We start from the raw sequence: 24428 nt of genomic DNA on the forward strand, positions 1-24428 counted from the left end.
CGAATAGCGCTTTGTGTCCAACTTTCGTTAGGATTTTGCGCCACTCGACAATAGCCTTTTTGCTCCTGACATTGCTTCAGCCCATACCACTAGGTGTAGTGGGCTTAGCCCTGTCAGGTTTTCTAGGGCAGTAGTCGTTATCGTTGACATCGCTCCTGCTATATCCCAACACGCTGTGAAGCTTATTATGTAATTAAAAGGCTTACCAGAAGATGATATTCAGACAGAATGGCTTTCTTTTGGTTTAAAATAGAGTCCGGTAGAAAATTACTTTTTGCTTTATGTAAGATTTTTGCCCCCATGGGACTTAACCCCCCTAACTATTTTTATGAACTACTAATTCAACGTTTATGGCAGCTTAAATTTACTCGGGATCAAGAAATACCCAATAAAATTACCATCTGATGGATAAAATTTACATCTGATTTAAATTTGCTCGCATTCAATCCAATTAATAGGATTTTGTATTGCTTCTGAGAAGGCCTGGTGTGCAGTACTTTACGGTCGTATCTTATATAAAAAGAATTATATTCAAAACTATTTGCTTTGCAGTAAAAGCGAAGTCACCCCTGTACAATTTATTAATATATCTAGACTAGAATTGTTCTAGTCTAGATGGTACTTCTTACTAAATTAATCGAATTTACTATCCACAGTCTTCAGAAATTCCACATTTCTAAAGAGTAATTTAGTAACGAAGGTCAATTCCACCACAAATTGCAATTTAGAAGATTGGATGAGTGCTACAATTACTAGAATTATTTATGTCAAGGACGTGATACCAACAATCGGGTGAAATTCTTTCTTGAATATGCCAAACACGATTAGCCAAAAAATGTTTCCATGAATGAGAAATTCATGTTTCCATGAATGAGAAATTCAGAAATGGTTCCATGGAACCATTCATCCAATATTGTGCGATACCACTGTCAAAAAAGCAAAATATTTGATCAAAAGAAAACTTAGAGATAGACTGTGGGTAGTAAATTCGATTAATTTAGTAAGAAGTACCATCTAGACTAGAACAATTTTAGTCTATTAATATATCTAGACTAGAATTGTTCTAAATTACTCTTTAGAAATGTGGAATTTCTTAAATGCCTTCCAGAACGTGACTTAATTTTGTCAGAAGCGAAGGTACAACTTCTTGACCATAGAGGAAACTTTTATATTCAAAATATTACTGAAAAAAATACACTATTTCTAATATACTTTTTTACACAGTAACTATCTTTTATTTGCAGATGATCTTAAGTTTTATTGAAAAGGTTAAAATGAGGCGAGGATTGTTTTATGCACACCAAGAAGTTTTTACCTTTTTTTGATCTTATACGGGGTGCAAGCTATGACAGCGCTTATAAAAGTGAAATTTTTCGTATTTACCCTGTACCTCAGAGGCAAAAGGAATTTGCTTAATTCTGTTGATAGTATCACTGGTTCCACAAAAGAGTGATACAGGTTCGCGAAAACCGCAAACTTATAATATCTTTGAAAATAATCGATAACCCTACAAGTACAATCAAAATGGGTTGCAGCGTACAACAAAATTTCACTGCAAGCCTTTTGTTTCTTGTTAATTATTTTCTGAAATGTTTTATCGTGCAAGGTGAATTTAAAATACTAATGAAATCTGACTATACTGTGAGTAATTTATATTGACAGTAATATTAATCATGTGAGAAGAAGTTATAGGCTTGTAAAAAAACACACAACTTACAAAAAAAAAATTTACTAAAGCTGTATAGTCACTGACATATTTTACTTAAAATAAACATAAACTCGACTCGTTGAATTCAACAAACTAATCTGTAGGAAATGTATCTTCCCGCCGTCTCTGAAGGTCTGATGATTTTGACTACCTGAAATAAATGCATGTCATTTTAATTACTTTTATAATAACAATTTTTTGCCTCTACCTCAGAGGCTTTTATTTTCAGGAAAAGCAAACTGAAACTGATAAAAAAACTAAAACCGACGTCCCATGTAATATGTAAAATTAATTAATTTATAGTAACCGCTGGTACAGGTGTTCCAGGTCTCAATTAATGCAAATGCACTTTTAATTGCTGTTTTCATTAATATTTTGAAAAATTACCGAATTAGTTATTCGTTTTATTCAATATGCATAGTGATGCGGGCCTTGTTTTGTTAAACATTAGCGTAGGTATAATTTTATTTTCCTCTATACCTAGTAATTTTATCGCAGAAGATTTGCTGGTTTTCAGAACAACAAAGACAACTCGTAGATAATCAATTATTTTTTGAAATTCGGTTGTTTTACAGTTTTTTCATTTTGTTTTAAATCTATTATTTTATCAGAAACTTCATGGTCATAGTTTTGATAATTGAGTAGTACTTTATTATTGGATTCAAGATCAAATTGAAACGTTTTCGTTGCGTGTTCGATTGGTGTGAAAATATAAACCGAAAGCTAAAAAAGTATTACCATAATATACCCTATAACCCTTTTAACCAGTAGTCACCTAACCTCAATTTTAAAGCCAATACACAAGGTTCCCATATTTTTAAAAAAAATTGTTCTTTATTTATTAACTTACAATTGCCATTCAATTTTTAATAGATCTTCGCACTTATTTGTGAATGAATTAATTTATTGTGAGGCTGTGCGCAGCCAAAGAGGATGTTATACACGTCTCCTAATAGATCCGTCGTGCCCCACCAAGGGCTACCAGAGGCCAATAGTCTTGGATAAACCAATGAGGCACTCTGGTTCGAAAGACTTAATGTCGCTGGATAAACTAGGCACTCCCCGATATCGTGGTCTGCAGTTTCGTCCTCCTCTCAACACCATCGGCATTTCGGGTTGTCCGCAATACCAATGGTGTGGTGTTAAATGCCAGTGTCCGATTAAAGGAAATGTCACTAATCGGTTTTCGCTTCTATTTAAGCGCAGTAGTTGTCTGGTTAAAGGCCCATATATATATATATATATATATATATGTCTTCGCCTGTCTCATGCCAGGTGCTTCCGTCAATCTCCGGTCCACTTGTCTAGCAGACCCTTCATTAATGCAACAGCTATATATTTAGCTATACTGATTATAGATTCGAGGCCTACCAGCCGTTTCGCAGATCCCAGTCTAGCTAGTAAGTCCGCTTTCTCGTTTCCAGCCTAAGTGGCCAGACACCCAGACAAGCTGAATCCTGCAGCCCACTATGAGCTTGGAGCTCATCTTTTCGGTGGTAATAACCTTAATGGCAGTCCGATGGCTAAGCTATGCTGTTCACAGGTCGTTCAGGAATATAGTCTCTGGCATCTAATTTTTTTTATTAGGAGTTACTATATGGCAGGTAGAGATGGCTAAGCCAACATGGGATCAATTTGGTACACAGACGACTCCAGAATGACAGAGCTGGTGCACACTTCATTAATAGAGCCTCATAAACAAATACGTGAAAAATAATCATCACATGTCCAAAGACAATCATCATTGCTTTGAATTGGGACTTTTCAATGCATGGCGTTTCGAGATCTTAAGTGAAAATCACAAGTAATTACCCTGCCTAAGAAATCAGGATGATAGCGATGGTGTTTAGGATGTTAGAACAAATAATTTGCTAATTCCTTTTGCTTTTGAGTAAGGAGTTTCTGCACTTTTTATACACAAACCTTTAAAAACTTTTTTTATTCCTCATCATCATTTCAGACGACACATTTCGGCACGAATTTGTTTAATAGGTGAAACGCCAGTAATTTCTTAATATACTTTATCAGTTGACATCTCAATTAAATAGATGCACTATTTAGTAGTGTCTACCTCACTAATCACTCACTTTTGTCCAACGTTGGTAGAAAGTTGTAGTTAATTAAGGCAGTACCCCTTGAAGAATGCCTTGGGCAATTAAATTTCACACCAGTGCTCATGAGAGCAAAAAAACGGAGTTAGTAAACGGGTTGAATTTATAATGTATATAAGGCTCTATAATGATAGATGTCTGAATACTTTATGAAGTAACGAAAGTATTTTTCCTGCTGCCCGAGCCGATATCAACAGTATTGCGGTGTCCATTGATTAAAGCTGTAATGTGTGAAATGAATTAAGATGTCATTTTCTTATTAGGCTTTCTATTGGTGTTACTCCCAGTTTTTCCTATCACGTCATTAAATGGTTTATTTAAGAATGACGTCAAAGTAAGGTACTTTAAATTACATTATGTTGAAGAATTATGTTTAAGCAGCTTGTTCAGCAGTCAATTGTTACTAGACTTGTCCCTTCAAACAACAGAATTCAAATTTAAAAAATTGTTTGGGTGCAGAAAGAGAAGAGCCACAAAATTTATTGACACACCATATTCTACGTCCAACCCTTTCTTATTTACAAGAAAACCACATAACCTACTGGTGAAGGTGAGCTGCAGACCTCAGCTTGTCTGGGTGTCTGGCCACTCCACCCACTATGCTGGAAACGAAGAAGTGGACTCCCTCGCTAGACTGAGATCTGCAAAACGGTCGGGAGGCTCCGAACCTATAATCGATTTAGACAAACGTGTAGCTGTTGTATCAATGAAGAGTCTGATGGATAAGTGGTCCCTCCAGAGATAAACGGAAACAGCTGGCATGAGACAGGCAAAGGCTTACATAGATGGGCGCTTCACCTGTCTCACCAGACGCAAAATTCGGCTGGTGACGGATCTTTTAATCGGAAAGTGGCATTTAAGATCTTCACACCAGGTATTGAGGACAATCCAGAATTCCGGTGATGTTGAGAGGATGAAACTGCAGACCATGTTATCGAGGAGTGCCCAGCACTTAGCGCGTTAGGTTCAAAATATATCTGGGTAACACCTACAACTTACCCAGCGACATTAAGTCTTTCAAACCAGATTGCCTCGTTGGTTTTTGAACGGCTAGTAGCTCTGGTAACGCTTGGTGGGACACGACGGGTCCATTAGAAGACCTATGTGTATACAGCCTCCTTGGCTGCCCACTGCCTTACAATTTAATACTCAAATAATATCTAAGGAATGAAACCGAAGAAAAATAGATTTACAATATGATAATGCTATAATTATTAGCTAGATTCATTTGTATAGGTTATGTCAACAATTTGGTTAAAAGAAGATAATAACTTTAAAAAAATACATTTTTTAAAAATTTTGTTATATTTAGTTATTTAATGTAGTTGATCAGCCCTTAACAAGACCATAATACATTTTTAATATTTGGGTCCATAACTAAATAGGAAGCTAGGAAATTGTCGACCATATACAATATAAATTTTCCTTTTTTTTTTGTTAAAAAGTAGAGAAATCGGACTATATATTATCTAAACATTAACATGTTACATGACTTATAAGACACACTGTTTAACAGGCAGAAAATAGTTAAATTTGCTACGTTTTCCAAGAAAACCATAAAATTAAGCAAAAAAAGTCAATTGATACCAGTAAGAGTACTTCATAATAGAGCATCGCCATTTAAACATTCAACTGCTGTATTAACACATGGTCTATAAATTTAGCTATGTTATCAAGGGCATGAGAAGAAACAATTTAAAAAAAAACAGTTTTTTTTAAGGAATTCAAAACAAATTCTTTATAATTTTTTAAAAATAAGCGTTCATCAATGAATTATACAGGCAACGTAACTTCCTTTTTTTAAGAAGAATATAAGTACGTAATTAAAGTTTTGTTTTACACAGTTTTGAGAATAATATCTGGTAGGCGACGCCCCTCATTTTCCATTGAATAAGGCGATTTCTAGCGTTTGTCATGACCCTTGCCAGCATAGCAGCGGATATGTTGGCAATTTCTGCCCGTATGTTGCCCTTTAGTTCTTGTAAGGTTCTTGGACAGTTGAAATAAACGCGGAATTTCAAAAAAAACCACAAGAAAAATCGCAAGGGACCAAAGCGCTGTAAAAAATAATTGCATCCTCGGGAACATTTTCGAGAAGCGCCTCATATGCATTCTTCGAAAATTATAATCGCGGTCGGAGAGTTCCTACACAATCGCCAACTTGTATGGATGGTAACATAGACCATCGTGAAGGATTCGCCTCACTGAACATTCTGAGAGCAAGTCCAAGGGCAAACGCACCTTTATGCGCAGAGACCCTTAGGGATTGCAGATCTGACTGCCTTAATGTTTTCAAGTGATCTGAGGAGCCGAGAGACTAAAGACTGGGGTTCTTTAGTCTTGTGGTATTTCCGGTTTATCTAAACGTATGTGACCCATGTAACAATGGATTTCCTGTCTGAAACGGGGCTACGTTAAAGCGAAGTCGAAAGGCGTGCTGGGTTGCGTTGAGTTCGAAAAGTAAGCCTCCATGGTAAACGCACGCTGTTCACTGTTCCAACCCATGATTGCGACTAACTGGGATGGGGAAAAAACTTTAGAACCATGGCTGTTAAATGACACCACTCACGACCCGATACGAAGTCCACAACTTGAATGACGAGCATTTCAAAAAAGGAAGTTATGTTGCTGGAGCCTGTAGCAAGTTGCCTCAGGAAGAGAATCAGCAGAGGTATAAAAGTAATACTTAGGCGTATTTTTAGATGGTGACTTTTCAAGAAAAAATTACAAAACTACAATAACTGTATTTATAGCAAAATAAATCACTTTTACATAATTTGTTAAATGGCGAAGGAGCTAGATTAGAATCAAAACACGTATTTTACGAACAAATCATAAAACGTTTAGATTAACAGTATTTAATCTATTTAAGTTTAACCCCCTATAACATTTATTTATCTTCGAAAATATTGTGATTGAAATCATGGCCAACGTAGTACAAAAAGTCCTCCGCTTCTATTAATATTATACAAAGTGATCAATGTATGTTTCAGTGAAACAGATGCTTAAAATAATGATAACTTTTTATACTAATAAAAATATAGTCTATGATGAAATATCAACCGACGGAGTCTAGTTTATCGGAGATTGCTCTCCTCCTCTTTAAAAAACTACTAACTCTCTTAAATTGTTGTTTTCTTCAGAACCTGAAGTTATAAATTGGAAACCTCCTACTCAAAAATGGTGATTACTCCAAAAAAGAAAAATTATAGCATAATTAAACTCAGCAGAATTTTCTTTTAGAGAGATCGGAAAAAGTGAAAGCAAAAATTAAAACTGTGCTTGTCTAAAGCTGAGACATGAACTGTTTGACAACAGCTAATGTCACATTTATAATAAAAAATTGTAAAAGCATGGAATCCAGGGCTTATCATTAAAATTGATAGAATCTTTTCTTGCAGGAAGGTTAAAAAAGCATGCCTCAAGAAGCAGGGATGTAAAATATTGTCCGACCCAAATAAACCTAAATCTAGGCATGCCTTAGGAGGATAATTGTAAGCATTGGTTGATTGGAATGATTTCCTTGGAATGATGTCTGTCTCAGGACTAATGATCCTTCAGCGTGTTCGAATGAAATTTCAGAGATGATTTGGGCAGGTTTGAAGGATATATTTCGAAGACCTTCAAAAGCTCTTCGGACAACAGCAAACCGTGGTCTGATAAAAGTTGCATCTGTCTTGTTAACAAAAATGCTGCTTATCGCAAATGGCGCCAAGACCCAAATCGCGTCAACTTTGTTGCCTTGAGAATGCGTTTAAGCAGATGATCAACAGTCCCAAAGAAAAATGTAGTAAGAGAGTGAAGAACAAACTTCTCAATTGCCCAAGATCGTTCTGGTCCGTAGCAAAAGCAGTTGGTCAAGGCTTCTGTAGGCCAAAAATTCTACCATTGACTAGGGAAGATGGTTCCATTGCAATGACCACAATAGTAAAGGCAGACTTGCTGGATGTGATGTTCGCATGAAAATCTATCGTAGACCCACAAGGCAAAATGACAAAAAAGGCTGGTTCGATGTCAGAGATAAGTCTTCCGTCACACAGATCTTGAAAATATTGAAGACTTGAACACTAACAAGGTCCTCGACCCTGATGGAATACCGCCAATAATATTAAAAAAGTGTGCGGTCATGCAAGTCGTGCGGACACCATCGTGATACCGAGTGTTTTATCTTTCATACAGAAAGGTCTCTTCCCTGGAGACTGGAAACTTGTGCGGATTCAACCAATACCCAAAAAAAGCGGAAAAAAACGGTGCTCATCAATTGCCGTCCAATTGCTTTAGTCCCGGCAATCGCCATGGTAATAAAGAAACTTGGGGCTCTCTAACCGCCTCTTGATTACATCCAGAAGAGGACTATTTGTAACAGGAGATTCACAGATAACTATAAGCTTGGACAGTTTGACGCATAGAAGGAAGTCGGCGGACCTGACTGTTTTATCGATACCATTACGGCAAGTGCTCTTCCGAACTGGCCCACCATTCCACCTAGAGCTATACACGCAACACGACAAGCAGATGCGGCTCAGAATATCGAGTGCATCTGCAGACGCCTAGAATGTCGCTATATCGAGATTCCTTTTTAGGTTGGCAGAAGGAGGGATGTAAAATGTTCTAAGACCTCATAAATACATAATGTATAGATCTAGACATGCCCTAGATGAGCAATTTAAGATGCTTTCGCTCTTTAGTCTGTATAAACCATCTGCATGGTAGTGTAGTTCAGATCAATGTCGAGAATCGTATTACTTTGTAGAGGTAAATTTTTTTATTAGAATTCGTCAATAAACATCTTTGCGGAAAGCATATATAAGCATTTTCTAACTTTAAATCTAAAATTCAGCAGATTTTTTGATAACAAAGTGATATACATAAACAAATAGGGAAAAAAACACATCTACACCAAATTTAATTTGTTTTGCTTAAAAAGCAAGGCAGTTATAAAGTATCCCCTATCTGATCGGATCCACTGAGTTCGCCTCTTAATCCTCTATTCTCCAGAGCCTTGACTTTTCTTGTCTTTTCATTAGATTTACACTTTGTTCCAGACTGTATTACACCGCCTTTACTTCTGCTTGTATGAAGATGTGGATTGACGGTAAATCCAGGAGCACCACTGTAGGTGTTTTTTTATGGCTGCAGTAACGACGCATGGAGCGGCCATCTGAGTATATTCAGACGGCTCTAAAACCAATTTTGGAGTATGAGCTGGAATATACTGCACTAACACACAGAAATATCTATCTACTTTGGGAAATACTCATCAATCTTTCAAGAGGAAGTACATGCAATTAAAATCTGTGCAAGAATGCTAAAAGCGCTAGAATCCTCTAACTGCACATCTAGAGCAATATGGAGTTGCAAAAACGAGCTCATACTGCTTGGAGAAAGGTCCAGAACCAGCATTAGGCACTGCCTACAATACGGCAAAACACAATTATTACAACCCTGGTGCATAACAAAGCAAAGAGCTACTGGGAGGTATTTCCAGAACACAACCATGCGAAGGCTTTCATACCGAACGCAACAAGGAAGGTAACAAATACCTCATAAGGGAACTTAACAGGAAGCACTTAAAATCCCTAATGGTAATGTATACCTGCCATTGCAGACTGCGTCACCACATGAACAGGATTGGTTTGGCGGCAATCGCCGAATGCACGGAGGAGGACGAGACTGCAGAGCATACCCTATGCAGATGTTCTGCACTAGAGAGAACCAGGCAGATATTAAGAAAGCTTCTTCCAATCAAATTATCGAACTCTTAAAGAGGGCAGACCTGATTGGGACAATATAAATACTTAGGAGTGAGCCAAAATAGACATCACAGTGGAGGGACACAAGGTGCCCCACTTACAACAAACCTATCCTAACTGCTTGATTGCTGTAGGTTGTGCTACCTTCCTTTGAATCATAAGTCAACATAGCTCTTACTATGATATTTTAGCCCCAGTTTCTACCTCAAATGTCTTTTGCATCTATCTAGGGCAGATTCTGCCTTCAGATTTGCTTTGTGGACCTTAAGGTATTCCGCCTCTTTGAAGAATGGTATTTATTTGTAAATAGAAGTCCATTCTGGAAGTGGAGTGGCTATAATATAGCGGGTTGGGATGGGCGGGAAGACTTTTCTTCACAAATGAATTGTTTGTGGAGAAAATTTTTCCTGCCCTTCCCAACCCGCTATACCAATGGTATTTATATTTCATTGAGCTTTTTAATATTTCTAGAGATTCTTTTCTTGTAAAAGGAATAATAGTCATTTTAAGCAGATGTATCCGCAAGCCTCCTTCCTCCCGCCATGTCCAGAGTATCTTGTGTTATTTTCTGAGACATAATGCATGCGTTTAACTCTAGCTACTATTAATAACTCGTCAGCGTACATTTTTTCTATAATCCAAATAAAGGGTGTTTCAATAAGAACACAAAATTTACATTATAATGTCACATTATTAGCATGTGGTCGACCCGGGTGGCACCGTGGGCAAATGTTCATGATGCGATTGTGTCGTCTCAGGTTCGAATCCTGGCATGGGTATGGTTATTTGTGTTTGTCTTTACAAAAAATCAAAATCAACAAAACTAATCTGGGCAGCAGTCGATAAAAATTGACTGTTTGGAGTTCACGTTAAATTGTAGATTCAGCCAATCAACCAACCATTATCATGTGACAGATGGCGGTTAGTAAACATGGAGCATTACACGGTAGAACAATGCTTCCTGATTGTCAAAAATTATGATTAAAATGGCGAAAGTTTATTTGCCACTATTCCTAATGTAAAAATATTCAGTGAAAATAATGTTCCTAATTCATCTACTCTGAAAAGAATCATCAAAAAATTTGAAATTACTGGTCTGTCAAACACACGATACGAGCTCATAGAGGTCATTCAGAACAAAACATAAATTCGTCATCCGGCACAAGAGTTGGACATGTCAACAGGCACTCTTCAGCGTATTCCCACTAAAGATTTACAGCTGCATATCTACAAAATCCAACTGACTCAACAACTTCTGCCAGCAGGCCATGAACAGCTAAGAGAATTCACCAATTGGATCCTTAAGCATCCTGCTCATTTTGCGAACCGAATAATTTTCAGTGATAAGGCCCATTTTCATCTCGAAGGTTTCGTTAAAAGGCAAAACTGTCGCATTTAAGCTTAGAAAATCCACGAATGATTCATCAGAAACCAATGCATCCAAATCGTGTCACTGTATGGTGGGAATTATGGTCTGGAAGGATAATTTTGCCGTTTTTCTTCGAAAGCAAAGAAGGTAAATCAGTAACGGTGAATGGCGGACGTTATCGTGCTATGTATATATAGATCGTGTTTGCGTTCGTTATAGGAAACCGCATAAAGGCGAAATTTTGCAACCTCGCGCGTGTACGAGTGCCTGCGACAGAGCACCGCTCCGGCCGGCCCGAGGACGGGATTAGTAAACATCTGACTTTCGTGGGATTTGCTTCGTTTGGCAACAAATTGTCCCAAAATGTTACGCGAAAATCCAGGCATTTTAAAAATATTTATTCTAATGCCGGTTTTACAGACATGACAATGTGTAAAACCCGCATAGATTTGTAATTTTAAAATGTTTAATATGCTGTGTTTTGCATAATGAAAATTAAAGCGTTATTCCAATAAAAAATAAAATATCAACTCTGATAAAAATATAATAAAAAATCAGAAATAAAAATCTATAAACAAACTTAACAACATATAATTTTTTAAATAAAAGGCTCAAATAAACCGCCTTCTTTCGCTAAACAAAAACTTAACCTATCGTAAAAGCTATTTCGCAACGCCTCTAAATTTGTTGGCCTACTAAATTCATGCTTGTAAATGGTCTGCTTAAGGTAACCCCACAGATAAAAGTCATTTGGAGACAAATCTGGAGATCTAGGAGGCCATTTAATATCGCCAGTCCCACTAATAAGGCGGTTAGGAAAAGTATTTGTTAAAAATTCTTTTACCCTAGCCGCGTTATGAGCAGGACAGCCATCTTGCTGAAAATAAACCAATCCCAGGTCTACATCATGTAGCATTTGAATGGCAGGAAGAACTTGGTTTTGCAGCAACTCAAGGTACTTTTGGGCGTTTAAAGTGCCATCAATAAAAAATGGCCCTATAACATTGTCGCCCAAAATACCTGGCCAAACATTCAATTTCTGAGGATACTGGGTACGAAACTGAAAACTTCTGTACTCGTTTTCCTGAGACCAATGACGAACAATGGAAGGATTGTGTTTGCCATGTAATGCAAAAGAAGATTCATCAGAAAACACAATATTTTTTAAAAAATATTCGTTTTCATTTGCCTTTTCCATCATGGTTTCACAAAATTCCATTCTTCGCCACTGGTCTTCCGGAAATATTTCCTGAGTTTTTGAATACTTGAAACATTTGTACCCATAGTTTTTCCAGATACTAGCAACAGTTTTATTGCTCATTCCCAGTTCCTCTCCAACACTTCTAGAGGACCGTGTCGAATCAAGTTCTAGGGTACTGCAAACCATTTCTTCCCGCCGTTCTATATCCTGGATCACTTCAACAGGTAATTCTTGACGTTTTGTGTGGCATTTTTTACAATCTTGAAGACAAAAAGATGTCTCAAAATTTGTAACCACATTTAAAACCATTTTTGCACAAGGAATCGGTCTATTCTCAAATGCCACTGAAAACAAATCTCTACATTGTACTGCCGAATTGCCTCCATAAAACTATTTAATTAGTTGAACTCTTTCGGAAGGGGTATAAACAGCCATAGTGAAAAAAACACGAAAATAACGCTCAAAAATTATTAATGCAACGTGCAATAACACAGCAAAGTGAGGTCTGCTGACTCCCGGTTCAAAAAATAAAAACGAAAAATTCCGCCGCCTGCAAGCCGCAACCAAGCGGTGTTGCCATTATTTTGGGTAATACGTAGCTCACGATAACACGATCTGTATATTTCTTGTGCCTCATTGGGGAGGTATTGATCTCGACGACATGTAGTTTCAGCAGTAACGTTATTGAAAATTTCGTCAAAAGGGTATGCATGTGCCAGCAAAGCCGTGGCGGCCTTTTACAATGCCTAAATGTATCAAAATCGGATTTTTGTTAAAATAAGGGCGGCGAGTTCCTCAATTGCCTAGGGGCGATAAAAGTTCAAGTCGGCCTTTGTCTAGGGTGTAGAGAGATGCGATAATGCGTAAAAATATAGGCATGTATGTGTAGCATTCCTACACACTGACTGGCCCAACGTTAGCTCTGGTTTTCTGTTAATAAGAATGTCCAAGACAACAAAAATACTGTTTTAGTCCACTCTAATTTTTAACCGGATATTGAGGTGATTAAATTTCAGATGCGTGGGAAAATCCTAAAAACGCTGTCCATATAGCCAAATGACAAAAGTATCATCTATATAGCAACTCCACACTTTTTGGCTTGACATGAAATTTATCAATTGGTTTCTTTTCAAGGAGGTCCTTAAAGACTGACAGTTATTCAAAGATTATTCCGTTGCGTTAAAAATACGTATGTCCCAGAAAAAATTTCTCGAATAAATATGTTTAAAATTATATGGTACTAAGGATAAGTCTAAAAGGGATATTGGCTTTCTGGATCTTTCGAACACATTATATCCTTGGGATCTTCATATCCTTTGGATTAACGCACGTCTCAATATCTTCTGGCTTACTTTCTTTGCCGGCTGTTGTTGAGACATATTTTAACGATTTTCTTTTTTTAAGAATTATATTATTTTCGACTAATTCTTAACATAGTTTCGTTAAGTTTGTTTTAAATACAATATCGAGTGCATTATTTCTGCAAAAATTTATGAGACGCACATTTTGGACAATGAAATCTCCAGGCGCTACTGGTTGCGTTTTTGTGATATCTTTTATATTTCAATTTTTGCGATCTCATTCAATAAAAATTGTTAACCTGTGAGTCCAAGATTTAACAGAGGAAGTGAGAAATGCTGCTGGGAAATCGATCTGAGGAGTGAGGACGTTGGTCAAACATTTTTAAGATTATTATCATGTTTAGTTTATCTCAGTCAAAAAATAACTGCTCATGCTAACATGCCAGTCAACTGTTGGGTCTTTTTGACTTTTTTATTAATTAACTTAGTCTTGACCATGAGCCTCACCTTCAGGAAGGATACATGTACCTATTAAAGGCTCCTTTAACTTTTCAATAGTAATAATACATAACAATAATAATATTTCTTATAGAATGATTTGGGTGCATTCAACCTCGGGTCTAACCTCGGCAATCCCTAATTACTGCCAATGTGTGTTAAGCCGAGACGTATTGAGTGAATTGCTAAAATCGCTGAAGTATATTTGTTGTCCCAAGCTTTTTCCTTTTCTTTTATTTACATTAACGGAAATTTTGCATCATTATTTCAAGTTATCCACTAATCATTTTAGATATATAAAAAAGGTCTGTTTGGTTGCAATTTCCTCTGCTGACTTTAATCTCTACTGCAACAGCATCACAGTGCAAATGTTCACAAGAAGAATGACTTTCCTTTTCACAAAATCAAGTTTTTTACAGAAAATAATCACATTCATTGCAGAATCATGGACCAGTTAATATCCAACCAATCAAAATTTTTTGTTCCGTTTCCCTTATTTGTCTGCCCCAACAAATATAATAAAACTTAAAAGTTTCAACCCACTTACCTGTCCACGTTTTAAACCGAAATACCGAGCTACTGGATCTCCTGCCTGAATTCGCATCAACATATTTTCTTTCAATTTATACCTGAATAAAAGTCAAATGTGTAAAATATAAGTCAAAATCTTTAAATCATTTATATAGTACCTCGCCAAAAGTTCGGCCTTTTCCTCAGGATTCATGACCACATGTTCGGGTACTAATTCATGCTCAGTTATATTAATAAGTAGTTCAGACTCCAAAAATTGTTCAAGAATATATTTTGGGGCCATATCCACTAACGATTGTTTGGCAGACGGAGTCATACCAGCCTGAGAAGTAACGAATTATAAAAATTGAGTAATTTTATTAAAAATATTACTAGAATACCTGCACTACAATAATGGCTCTATGAATATTCTCATCCTGCATTCTTTGACAGTAGGTCTTAATTGTTTTTATGCCAATCTTTGGCTCTTCTGGGAAAAAAACGAACATTTGATCCGTGGGATCATCATTGTGAGCTACTAGAACAATAAGATCACTTCTGGATGGCCTCTTTTCACTAAAATATTAATTAAGATATATTGTTGTGGGACCTGTATATTTTAGCGAATGTTTGTTTACCTAGGCTTATCGCCAAAATGTTCTTTAAATTGTTCAAGGGTCTGGTCCAATTCATCTTGGGTGACTAGATATCCTCTATCATGACAGAGCTGTAACAAAATTATTTTACATTATAAAGATATAGGGTTAATAAGTTACTGAAAGATTATATTAATATTTTAGTAATTGAAAATGCATGTATATTTATGCAGTGTTTATTTCCCATATAATGATTATCTGATAATAAATGAATTAAGACGTGACCGCATACATATTAAAGTTGGATCACGCAATAATTCAATAAAACATTTGCATGGTTTATTAATTGGAAAAATTACCCAACTCGAATGAATTAACAAAAAACCTTGAGGAAGCAATCAGGGATAATAATTAAGAAATTGGGTTTCCCAATTGAATAAGATATCAATCAGCAAAAACTATGTGGCAAATAATAAACAGGCACCGGGGTAAAAGTGAAAAGTTGCTAAATCATAAAAATATATTAATTACACCAAATGACTTTTTCTCCAGCATAGCACAGAGCATCATGCAAGATATCCCAATTTCAAATAATAATTTTATTTATTTATTTATTTATTTATACACGGGATCAACCCCATTACAAAAAATATATATATTTCTGAAAAAGAAATAAAAGCTATACTACCTAACCACTAATTACTAATTAACAATAATTATCAGACTTAATCTTAATACCAAGGATAATTAAACCGTTTTACAAGTAGTAACAATACTCTCTCAAAATCAGAACAATTAACAATGCAAAATTAGCTAAGAAAAAACAAAATATATTATTATCAATGACAATGATCAAATGTATTTCAAATCATTAATCATGGAGCAAAATTAATTCAAAAAACAAAATCCTACAAACTCTTAATAAGACTCCTAAAATGCAATAAGGAAATTCCTAAAACTTCAATTCCAGTAGAGTTTACCAGCCTCAAGGTCCTTTCGACAGGCGAGTGCATAGCATAGTTGGTACGATGATAAGGCAAAGAAAACAATCGATTTGCCCTCAGATTACGGTATGGAATATTAAATGAAATCCTATTAAGTAGTTCGGGACAAATCACAAGGCCATTCAAAAGTTTATAAATAAACACCAAATCATTCTCAGTGCGTCTCTTAAGTAAACTCCGCATATTCAGCAAGTTCATTGCTTCATCATAACAATGGTCATTAGGAACTGGAATGCGAAGTTTATAAAGACAGAATCGTAGAAATTTATATTGAACCCTCTTCAGTGCCATACAATTATTCATGTAAAGAGGAGACCAAATTATTGATCCATACTTCAACAAAGAGACAACAAGTGATATGTACAACCTTTTGCAAGTTTCAACCGACAGATCCTTACAATTGCGCAGGACAAAACCAAGGACCTTAGATGCTTTAGTTATAATAGTATTTACATGGGTATTAAAATTCAATTGTTAAACAAAAAAGATACCAAGGTTCTTTACTACTTCAGTGTATCTAAGATTAACATTATCAATAGTATAGGAGGAAGTTACCCATTTGTTTCTTTTGTAGAAACTAATGAAACTGCATTTACCCACATTCAGAGCCAAACTGTTACCAACACACCATTCACACAATCTATTCAGATCATCTTGCAAGAGAACCATGTCTTGTTCTGAACTGATCACCTCATAAAACTTTAAATCATCGGCAAATAACAAAAAATTACTATTTTTAAAGCAAACCAAAATATCATTAATGAAAATATTGAACAACAGGGGAGAACAATGACCACCCTGTGGAACCCCAGAGGTCACACTGATAAGATGCGACCTAGCATCCCCAATTTGTACCTGCTGAAATCTGTCAGAAAGAAAACTCGCAAACCAGGCCACCAAACAATCTGAAAAACCAAAAAGTCTCAATTTTTCTAATAATAAGCTATGGTTGACACTGTCAAATGCCTTGGAAAAGTCTGTATATATTACATCCACCTGTTCACCCCTCTCCAAAGCACTTAACAGAGCACCCTGATACAGCAACAAGTTTGTAATAGCAGACTTGCCACGACTGAAGCCATGCTGTTCATTTAACAGAAGTTCTTTGCAATAAAAATTAATTTAGTCATAAATAAGACTGTCTAGAAGTTTTGGGATGGCAGACTGTACACACACACTCCTGTAATTGATCATTTCATTAGCAGCACCACATTTAAATATAGGCGTAATAAAACTGAGTTTCCACTCGGATGGAAAAACTGTCAAGTCTAAAGACCTACTGAATAAAATAAAGAGGGGATAAGAGAGGGCACATACACATTTTCTCAAAAAATAATTGGGTATACCATCAGGGCCAGCACTAAGTTTAAGGGGTAATCGAAAGATCTTATCAAAAATTAATCCAATAGATAATTTAGGATTTGGAATAGTCATGTTTACACCAGCCTGCCGAGAAGGTAAGACATTATTATAGGCAGTAGAAAAAAACCTGGCAAACCCCTCTGCAATTTGTTCACAACCTGCAAACTCCCCATCATTATAGGTCATCAAATCAGGAAGCCTATTCGTTGCTCTCCTGTTATTAAACTTATACCAAAAACTTTTGAGGTTTGTATAAAGTAACTGGTCCAAATTTGAAATAAAGTTCTGGTAACAAGTCTCCGTTAGAGTTTTGCACCTAGCTCTAAGATCTGAAAAGACTTCGTAGTCTGCAACAGTATGACTAGACTGATATTTTTTATGTGAAATTTTCTTTTGCTGGATCAAGTACTTTAACTCCCCTGAAAACCAACTGGGAAAAGACGAGGTTTTGAATCTCTTAAGAGGCACAAACAAAGCTATAGCCATATTCAATATATGATAGAACTCTGAAACCGCATCATCAATATTAATTACATTCAAAACATGGTCCTAATCAACTCCACACAAATAACTATTAACACCCAAATAATTTGCATTTCTAAAGTCATAGAAGAACTGTACAAAATTTAAAGTTTTTTCTTTACCACTGTTAAAAGTTAATTCAAAATGATAAGGCTTATGATAGACAGATTTATCAAAAACACCGTCAACAGCTTCACTCACCACTAGATCATTCCTATTTGTAAAAGTGAGATCAAGAAAGGCATTTCTATCATTTGGCACAAAATTCCTTTGAAAAAAGTTAAGGTAAGAATAAAACTCCCCAAATATTAATCCACATGAGTTAGGTGGGCATCTAACAACAGTTCCAAACTCATCATTTTCCCAAAGAGCATCCGGAACATTAAAATCACCAAAAATAATAAAGTCAGAGTTTGAAAATTGTTGCCTGAGAATATCAACTGACTGACAATGTCCTTCATAAGAATCCGTATTGGACCCAGGTGGGATATACACCCCTCCAATTACATTAACTGATTAACTGATAATCAAGTGAATTAACATAATTCACTTGATTATCTTACAGAGAGAGCATTACCTCCATTTTCATTTTCTGAGATAACTTTTAATGAAGTAAGGGATGTAATTAATAACCTAAAAACAAACCAAGCTGTAACATATATGGATTAAACACTAAAATGTTAAAGACTATTAAAAACTGCCTAATAATTCCTTTGACTAAGCTAATAAATCTTTGTATTAAACAGAATACTTTTTCTGAAGTTCTCAAAGTGGCACTTGTGGTACCAATTTTTAAAAAGGGTGACCCTTTATTGCGAGAAAATTACAGGTCAATATCACTCTTGCCTATAATATCTAAAATAGTAGTAGAAAAGTGCATGGCCATTAAAATTGTTGGGTTTTTTGAGATCAATAGTATCTTCTCCCGGTGCCAGTTTGGGTTAAGAGAGCATAGGAATACTGTCCAGGGCATCCTACATCTTGTGTCTGATATAATAGAGGCATTTCATAATTTTCAGGACAATTTCTGTGTGATCTGAGCAAGGCCTTTGACTGTGTCTATCATGGCATCCTTCTTCAAAAACTTGAATACTATAAATTTATCTATGTATCTGATGTATCTGAATATATATGTTTATATGGGCATGCTATGTAACACTTTTGTAAATGTATTCCGTAAATAAATAAATAAATAAATTTAATCATAACAGTATAAAACTCGTTCTATAATATCTCAGGTGGTAGGGGTCGTGGGTGTGACGTCAGCAAAGAGGGTTATGAGCATTGGAGTGCCACAAGGATCAGTTCCATCCTTTTCTTAATACATATAAATGACCTTCCTGAAGGGGAAACTTGCAAAATTCACTCTCTTTGCTGATGACGGAACTGCTTTTTATGCTGCATGAGGAATCACTACTTGGATCTATGGTGGCACAGGCGAGGGCTGAAAATTGGTTTTGCACAAACACACTGCCTTTAAATAGTGATAAGACACATCAGGTTACACTCTCTATGAGATCTGTCAAATGTAGAGAATGCTTTATCCAATCTCATTATCTCATTACTCCAATCTCATTACTCTGTAACTTCTCAAAACTTTTCGAAATTATCCTGAATCGGTCGCTATTTAGTCACGCAAAAGAACTCATCTCTGTAGACCAGCATGGATTTTTTAGCGGGCGATCTTGTGTTACTAACTTATCCTGTCTGTCTAGTCACATCTGTGAATCACTTGATGTTAATACTCAAGTCGATGTTATTTATACCGACTTCCAAAAAGTCTTTGATCGGATAGATCACTATATTTTGCTGCATAAATTAACTCAGTATGGTTTTTCAGGGAGATTATTTAATTTATTTCATTCCTACTTGATTGGTAGATCTCAATATGTCGAATATGAGGGCTTTAAATCGAAACTTTTTAACGTAACGTCGGGTGTGCCACAGGGCTCGAACCTGGGTCCGCTCCTGTTTAGTTTTTTTATAAATGACTTGATTGAGTCACTCACTTGTCATAGGCTGGCTTTTGCCGATGATTTGAAGCTATATTTAAATGTATATGGCTTGGAGGATTGTGTTTTTCTTCAGAACTGTCTAAATACATTGGAGGTATGGTGCGCTGTTAACAGGTTAGGCTTGAATGCGGCTAAGTGTAGTGTGGTCAGTTACTCTAGATCAAAAACACCCTTAAATTTTAATTACTTTATTAATGATACTATTTTGAGTAGATTAGAGCAAATTACTGATCTTGGTATAACCTTTGACTCTGAATTTACATTCGTTCCACACTTCAATAACATAGTCAAGTCAGCCCTGAGAAGGCTTGGGTTCATAATTAGAAGTTCTCAGAGTTTTACTTTGGAGTCTACATTAAAACTGCTTTTCTGTTGCTTTGTGAGATCAAAACTGGAGTTTGGCTGCGTTATATGGAACCCGCTCTATCAGAATCATGTTGGTCTCCTTGAATCTGTTCAGCGTAGATTTGCTAAGTTTTTGGCCTTCAGGCAGGATGACATATATCCGGAAAGAGGGTTTGATCATCGGCAACTATTGGAACGCTTCAATCTACATCCATTACAACTCAGAAGAATGATCTTCTCTGTAAAATTCCTGCATGGGTTACTGAATGGATTCATTGATAGTCCTGTACTTCTTTCCGGTGTACGTTTCATGGTGCCTAGGCTTAATGCTAGACATCCCCTAACATTCTTTCTGCCAAGGCCTCATACTAACATCCTGTTGAAATCGCCACTATATACAATATGCGCTATATTTAATCGGATCTGTCACATGTGCGATATAAATTTTTCTCCGGTTCATGTGATTGTCGATATCTTGGTGGATCATTACTCTTGGGATTAAGACCCATGTGTTTAAGTTATAGTTAGTAGGTATATTGCAGTTAATTTAATTTAATTTAATTTTGTTGAATATGTGATTATCTTGTTAAACTTTTATAATTGGGTTTTTATATCATATTAATAGTTATTTGTTCTAATTCTTTGGATAACTTTTGAGAATGTGACTTTACTTTACTCTTTTTCTTTTCTTTTCATTCTTTTAGGTTTGTTTGTGTGTGTGTTTTTTTTTTTAACTATATTTTTCATTGTTTTGCAACTGTTTCCTGTTATTGGGCAAGTTGCCTGTTGGAAATAAAGGCTTATTATTATTATTATTATTATTATTATTTAGAGGTTAGTTTTCTGGGAGTCATTTTGGACCCAAAGCTGCAATGGGGTAAGTATATTGATGGTCTTGCGGGGAAACTCAACTCGCCTATGTGCTCAGAAACCTCTGCAATTGCATCTCTGCTGATATGTTAAGAATAGCATACTTTGCCATTTTTCATTACCATCTTTCATATGTAATTCTTGCCTGGGGCCATGCAGCAGAGGTAAACAGAGTTTTTGGCTTGCAGGTAAGAGTGATATCTGGTTTAGTTTACAGGGATGATTGCAGTTATGTTAGTCTTGGTCTTTTGACTATGTCTTTGTATGTGCTATAAATTATTGAGTATTTATATCTTATTCCACCATTATTCACACCTGCGGGTCGATAGTTTGGCATTATTTTATTGAAAAAGTCTCACTTTATTATTTCCTAGTGTCCACAAGTGTTAAAATGTGGTCTGAAAGCACATAATAGTGATTTTTATGACAGGGCAATTATAAAGAGTGTATTATCCTTACTATATAATAATAGCAGGATCTAATCAATGAACAAAATTTTAAGGTTATGAATGTTGCATATTTATTTTTATTTATTTTTTATTTTATTTTTACTTCATATATCCAGATACATAAATATAATGCATAGCATAGACATACAAAATTACAAATTATGCACCTAGATAACCAAATATCTGCATGTGCTCCTAACTGTTTTAATAAAAAAAAAAATTAATAAAGTATACCCTAACCATTACAAAAATTAAGAGCCACAATAACAAAACATACAAATGCATACACATCCTCCTACCCCCAACCCTAATTCACTTTCACAAAAATTTAACCTAGAGTTAAATAAGTTTTGTTCTATTTTCGAAAATAAAGTTTTTACATAATTTTTTAAATGTTTTGAACCTATAAACACTCTTGATGTTGTTTGGAATTAAATTAAAAATTTTTGATTGCAGATTTGTTGAGTAGAGCTTATTTTTTCCAAACACAACTTTTAATATATAGTTCTGCACTACATTTAAGGAATTTAAAGAGTTTTGATACAGACCTCCCCATACAACAATACCATATCTGATAAGTGATTCCACCAAGGATTTATATATGGATATTAATAATTTTTGGCATAAAATTTGCCTTAAGATATAAAATGTTTCTAATAGCTTTTGAATATTCTTAGTTAGATTTAAAATATGTTCGCTCCATTTTAAATGCTTATCCACTGTAACACCCAAATATTTAGTAAAAGAGACCTCTTTAATTACATCTTTATGTTGAGTATCATAACCTACAGTAGTGGCCAAAATTATAGCAACAAATCTGAATTTTACTAATATGTAATAATAACTATTATATGTATTAATCGTAAAAGTACGCCACTGGTTTAGATGGCCTCTTAATATTTAAACAAAATGTCTCATTCAAATAAAAAAAAGCCTACCTGTTTTTTTGCTGACAATAAATATTTGTAATTGCAAATATTTCACCTGGTCATAATTATAGCAACATTTGAAATTTAGTGCTCTTTTAATCTGTTGAAGTGATCTAATTGTGATTTCTTGGTAGTTATTAACTTATTTAAATAACAGTATGAGTCGTGGTAAAACCGTGTCTGTTGAAGTGAGGCAACTTATAATTAATCAGTATAAGTCAGGCATCAAACAGTCATCCATTGCAAAAAATTTTGCTCTTCACAGATCAGTTGTATCACGTATAGTGAAAAGATACAATAACACAGGGCTGGTAGTACCCAAAAAAAATTCGGGACGTCCCCGGGAAACTTCATTGAATTCTTCACTCTATTTGAAAATAAGTTGTTTGGACGCAGACCAGCAAAAAAGCCTCTTCTTTCCAAGAAGAATGTGAAGGCCCGACTTGAATTTGCTCGAGAACACCAGGGCTGGACTATTGATCAGTGGCGCAGAGTTATTTTTAGTGATGAATCAAAATTCAATTTATTTAAAAGTGATGATGCTGCATACGTTCGACGTCCTGTAGGCAAAAGATTTAATCCTCGGTACACTTCTCCTACAGTTAAGCATGGTGGTGGTTCAGTTTTAGTGTGGGGCTGTTTTTCGGGGTATGGTATGGGACCTCTTCACAGAATAGAAGGGATTATGGATCGATTTATGTACAAGGATATATTAAAGAATGTTATGTTACCCTATTCTGAAGAAAATATGCCGCTGTTATATCAATTTCAACATGACAATGATCCAAAACATTCTTCAAGGCTAATAAAAGAGTTTCTCCATGATGAAAAAATTAATGTTATGAAGTGGCCATTCCAATCTCCGGATTTAAATCCAATAGAAAATCTTTGAGAAATTGTGGATAACAGGTGTAGAACCAGGAATTTCAAAAATGCTGGAGAACTTTTCGAAGCTCTTCAGGATACTTGGTTGTCAATCGATCATGATGTTATAAACAAACTTATTTTATCCATGCCAAAAAGATGCATTGCTGTTATAAGGGCTAAAGGGTACTATACTAGATACTGAAGAATATTATTGTATTGTAATCTTATTTTGACTTTGGAGAATAAATAAATTGATTTTTCTAAAATGTGTTGCTATAATTTTGTCCAACCCGTTTCCTAAAAAAAATTCCCATTTTTTATTTCTTTTATAAAGTAACAAAAAAATAAACATAAATTAAAAGCTTTGTGAAAAATACATCATAATATATACCAGTTTTTTTTCTAATCTACCACATCATATAATTTGAAGGAAAAATGTACTTGTTGCTATAATTATGGCCACTACTGTACATCTAAAGAATGGAATGTTGGGTGGTTTGCTACAGTTAAAGAAAATGCAATATAATGTGTTTTAGATATGTTGAGTGAGAGTTTAAATGTGTCTAACCATATTTCTACTTTAGGAATGCCCATAATTGTGCTTCTCCTTACTTTACCCCAAGTGTTATCTGAAAAAATGACTGCTGTGTCATCGGCATAAGATATTACAAATATGATTAAGGAAAATTTGCAACCCAGATCCCTAAAGAAATTCTATGGAAATCAAGGCTTTGATATTTTGATTCATCAAATCCTTTAAAAAATTAGAAATAAACTATGTAAAAAATATTAAGTGAAGAATGAGCTTACCTGCATAACGGTCTTACGGATTCTCCATAGTTTGTAAGTTTCCGCTTCGTCATCCATTTTATGGAACTGAACGATACGTATTTAACTATAAAATTAAACAATTAGAGTACAATTCTTCCAATAATTTTTTTGAAATAGCTGAAAAGGTAATTTAAAGTGAAACGCGTGTTATTGTTTTGATTTTTGATTTTTCCCCAACTATTTGTCA

At 35.3% G+C, this 24428-nt stretch overlaps 1 protein-coding gene and 1 long non-coding RNA gene across 2 annotated transcripts in view; one reads left to right on the plus strand and one right to left on the minus strand.

Annotated features, from left to right (window-relative positions):
• LOC126736908 (uncharacterized) overlaps positions 1 to 24428 on the plus strand; it is a 72035-nt gene that overhangs the window by 43730 nt on the left and 3877 nt on the right. The window lies entirely within an intron of this gene.
• LOC126736905 (DNA-directed RNA polymerases I, II, and III subunit RPABC1) lies at positions 1714 to 24428 on the minus strand. The gene is made up of 6 exons (XM_050441536.1): positions 24221 to 24428; positions 15090 to 15178; positions 14853 to 15027; positions 14631 to 14794; positions 14489 to 14570; positions 1714 to 1859 (listed from the first exon to the last, which is right to left on the minus strand). Exons 1-6 carry the CDS (start codon positions 24275 to 24277, stop codon positions 1794 to 1796), a joined length of 633 nt encoding a protein of 210 aa, XP_050297493.1. The 5' UTR covers positions 24278 to 24428; the 3' UTR covers positions 1714 to 1793.

The sequence above is a fragment of the Anthonomus grandis genome, chromosome 5, assembly GCF_022605725.1.
Source record: "Anthonomus grandis grandis chromosome 5, icAntGran1.3, whole genome shotgun sequence".
Lineage (NCBI taxonomy): Eukaryota > Metazoa > Arthropoda > Insecta > Coleoptera > Curculionidae > Anthonomus > Anthonomus grandis.

Bases quoted from the DNA above. Each gene is read 5' to 3' on its own strand.
- LOC126736905 (XM_050441536.1), bottom strand. From the start codon at position 24,277: ATGGATGACGAAGCGGAAACTTACAAACTATGGAGAATCCGTAAGACC. The intron at 15,179-24,220 runs GTAAGCTCATTC...ATTTTGTTACAG, and splicing joins TCCGTAAGACCGTTATGCAG to CTCTGTCATGATAGAGGATA. The intron at 15,028-15,089 runs GTAAACAAACAT...TTAATATTTTAG, and splicing joins CATTTTGGCGATAAGCCTAG to TGAAAAGAGGCCATCCAGAA.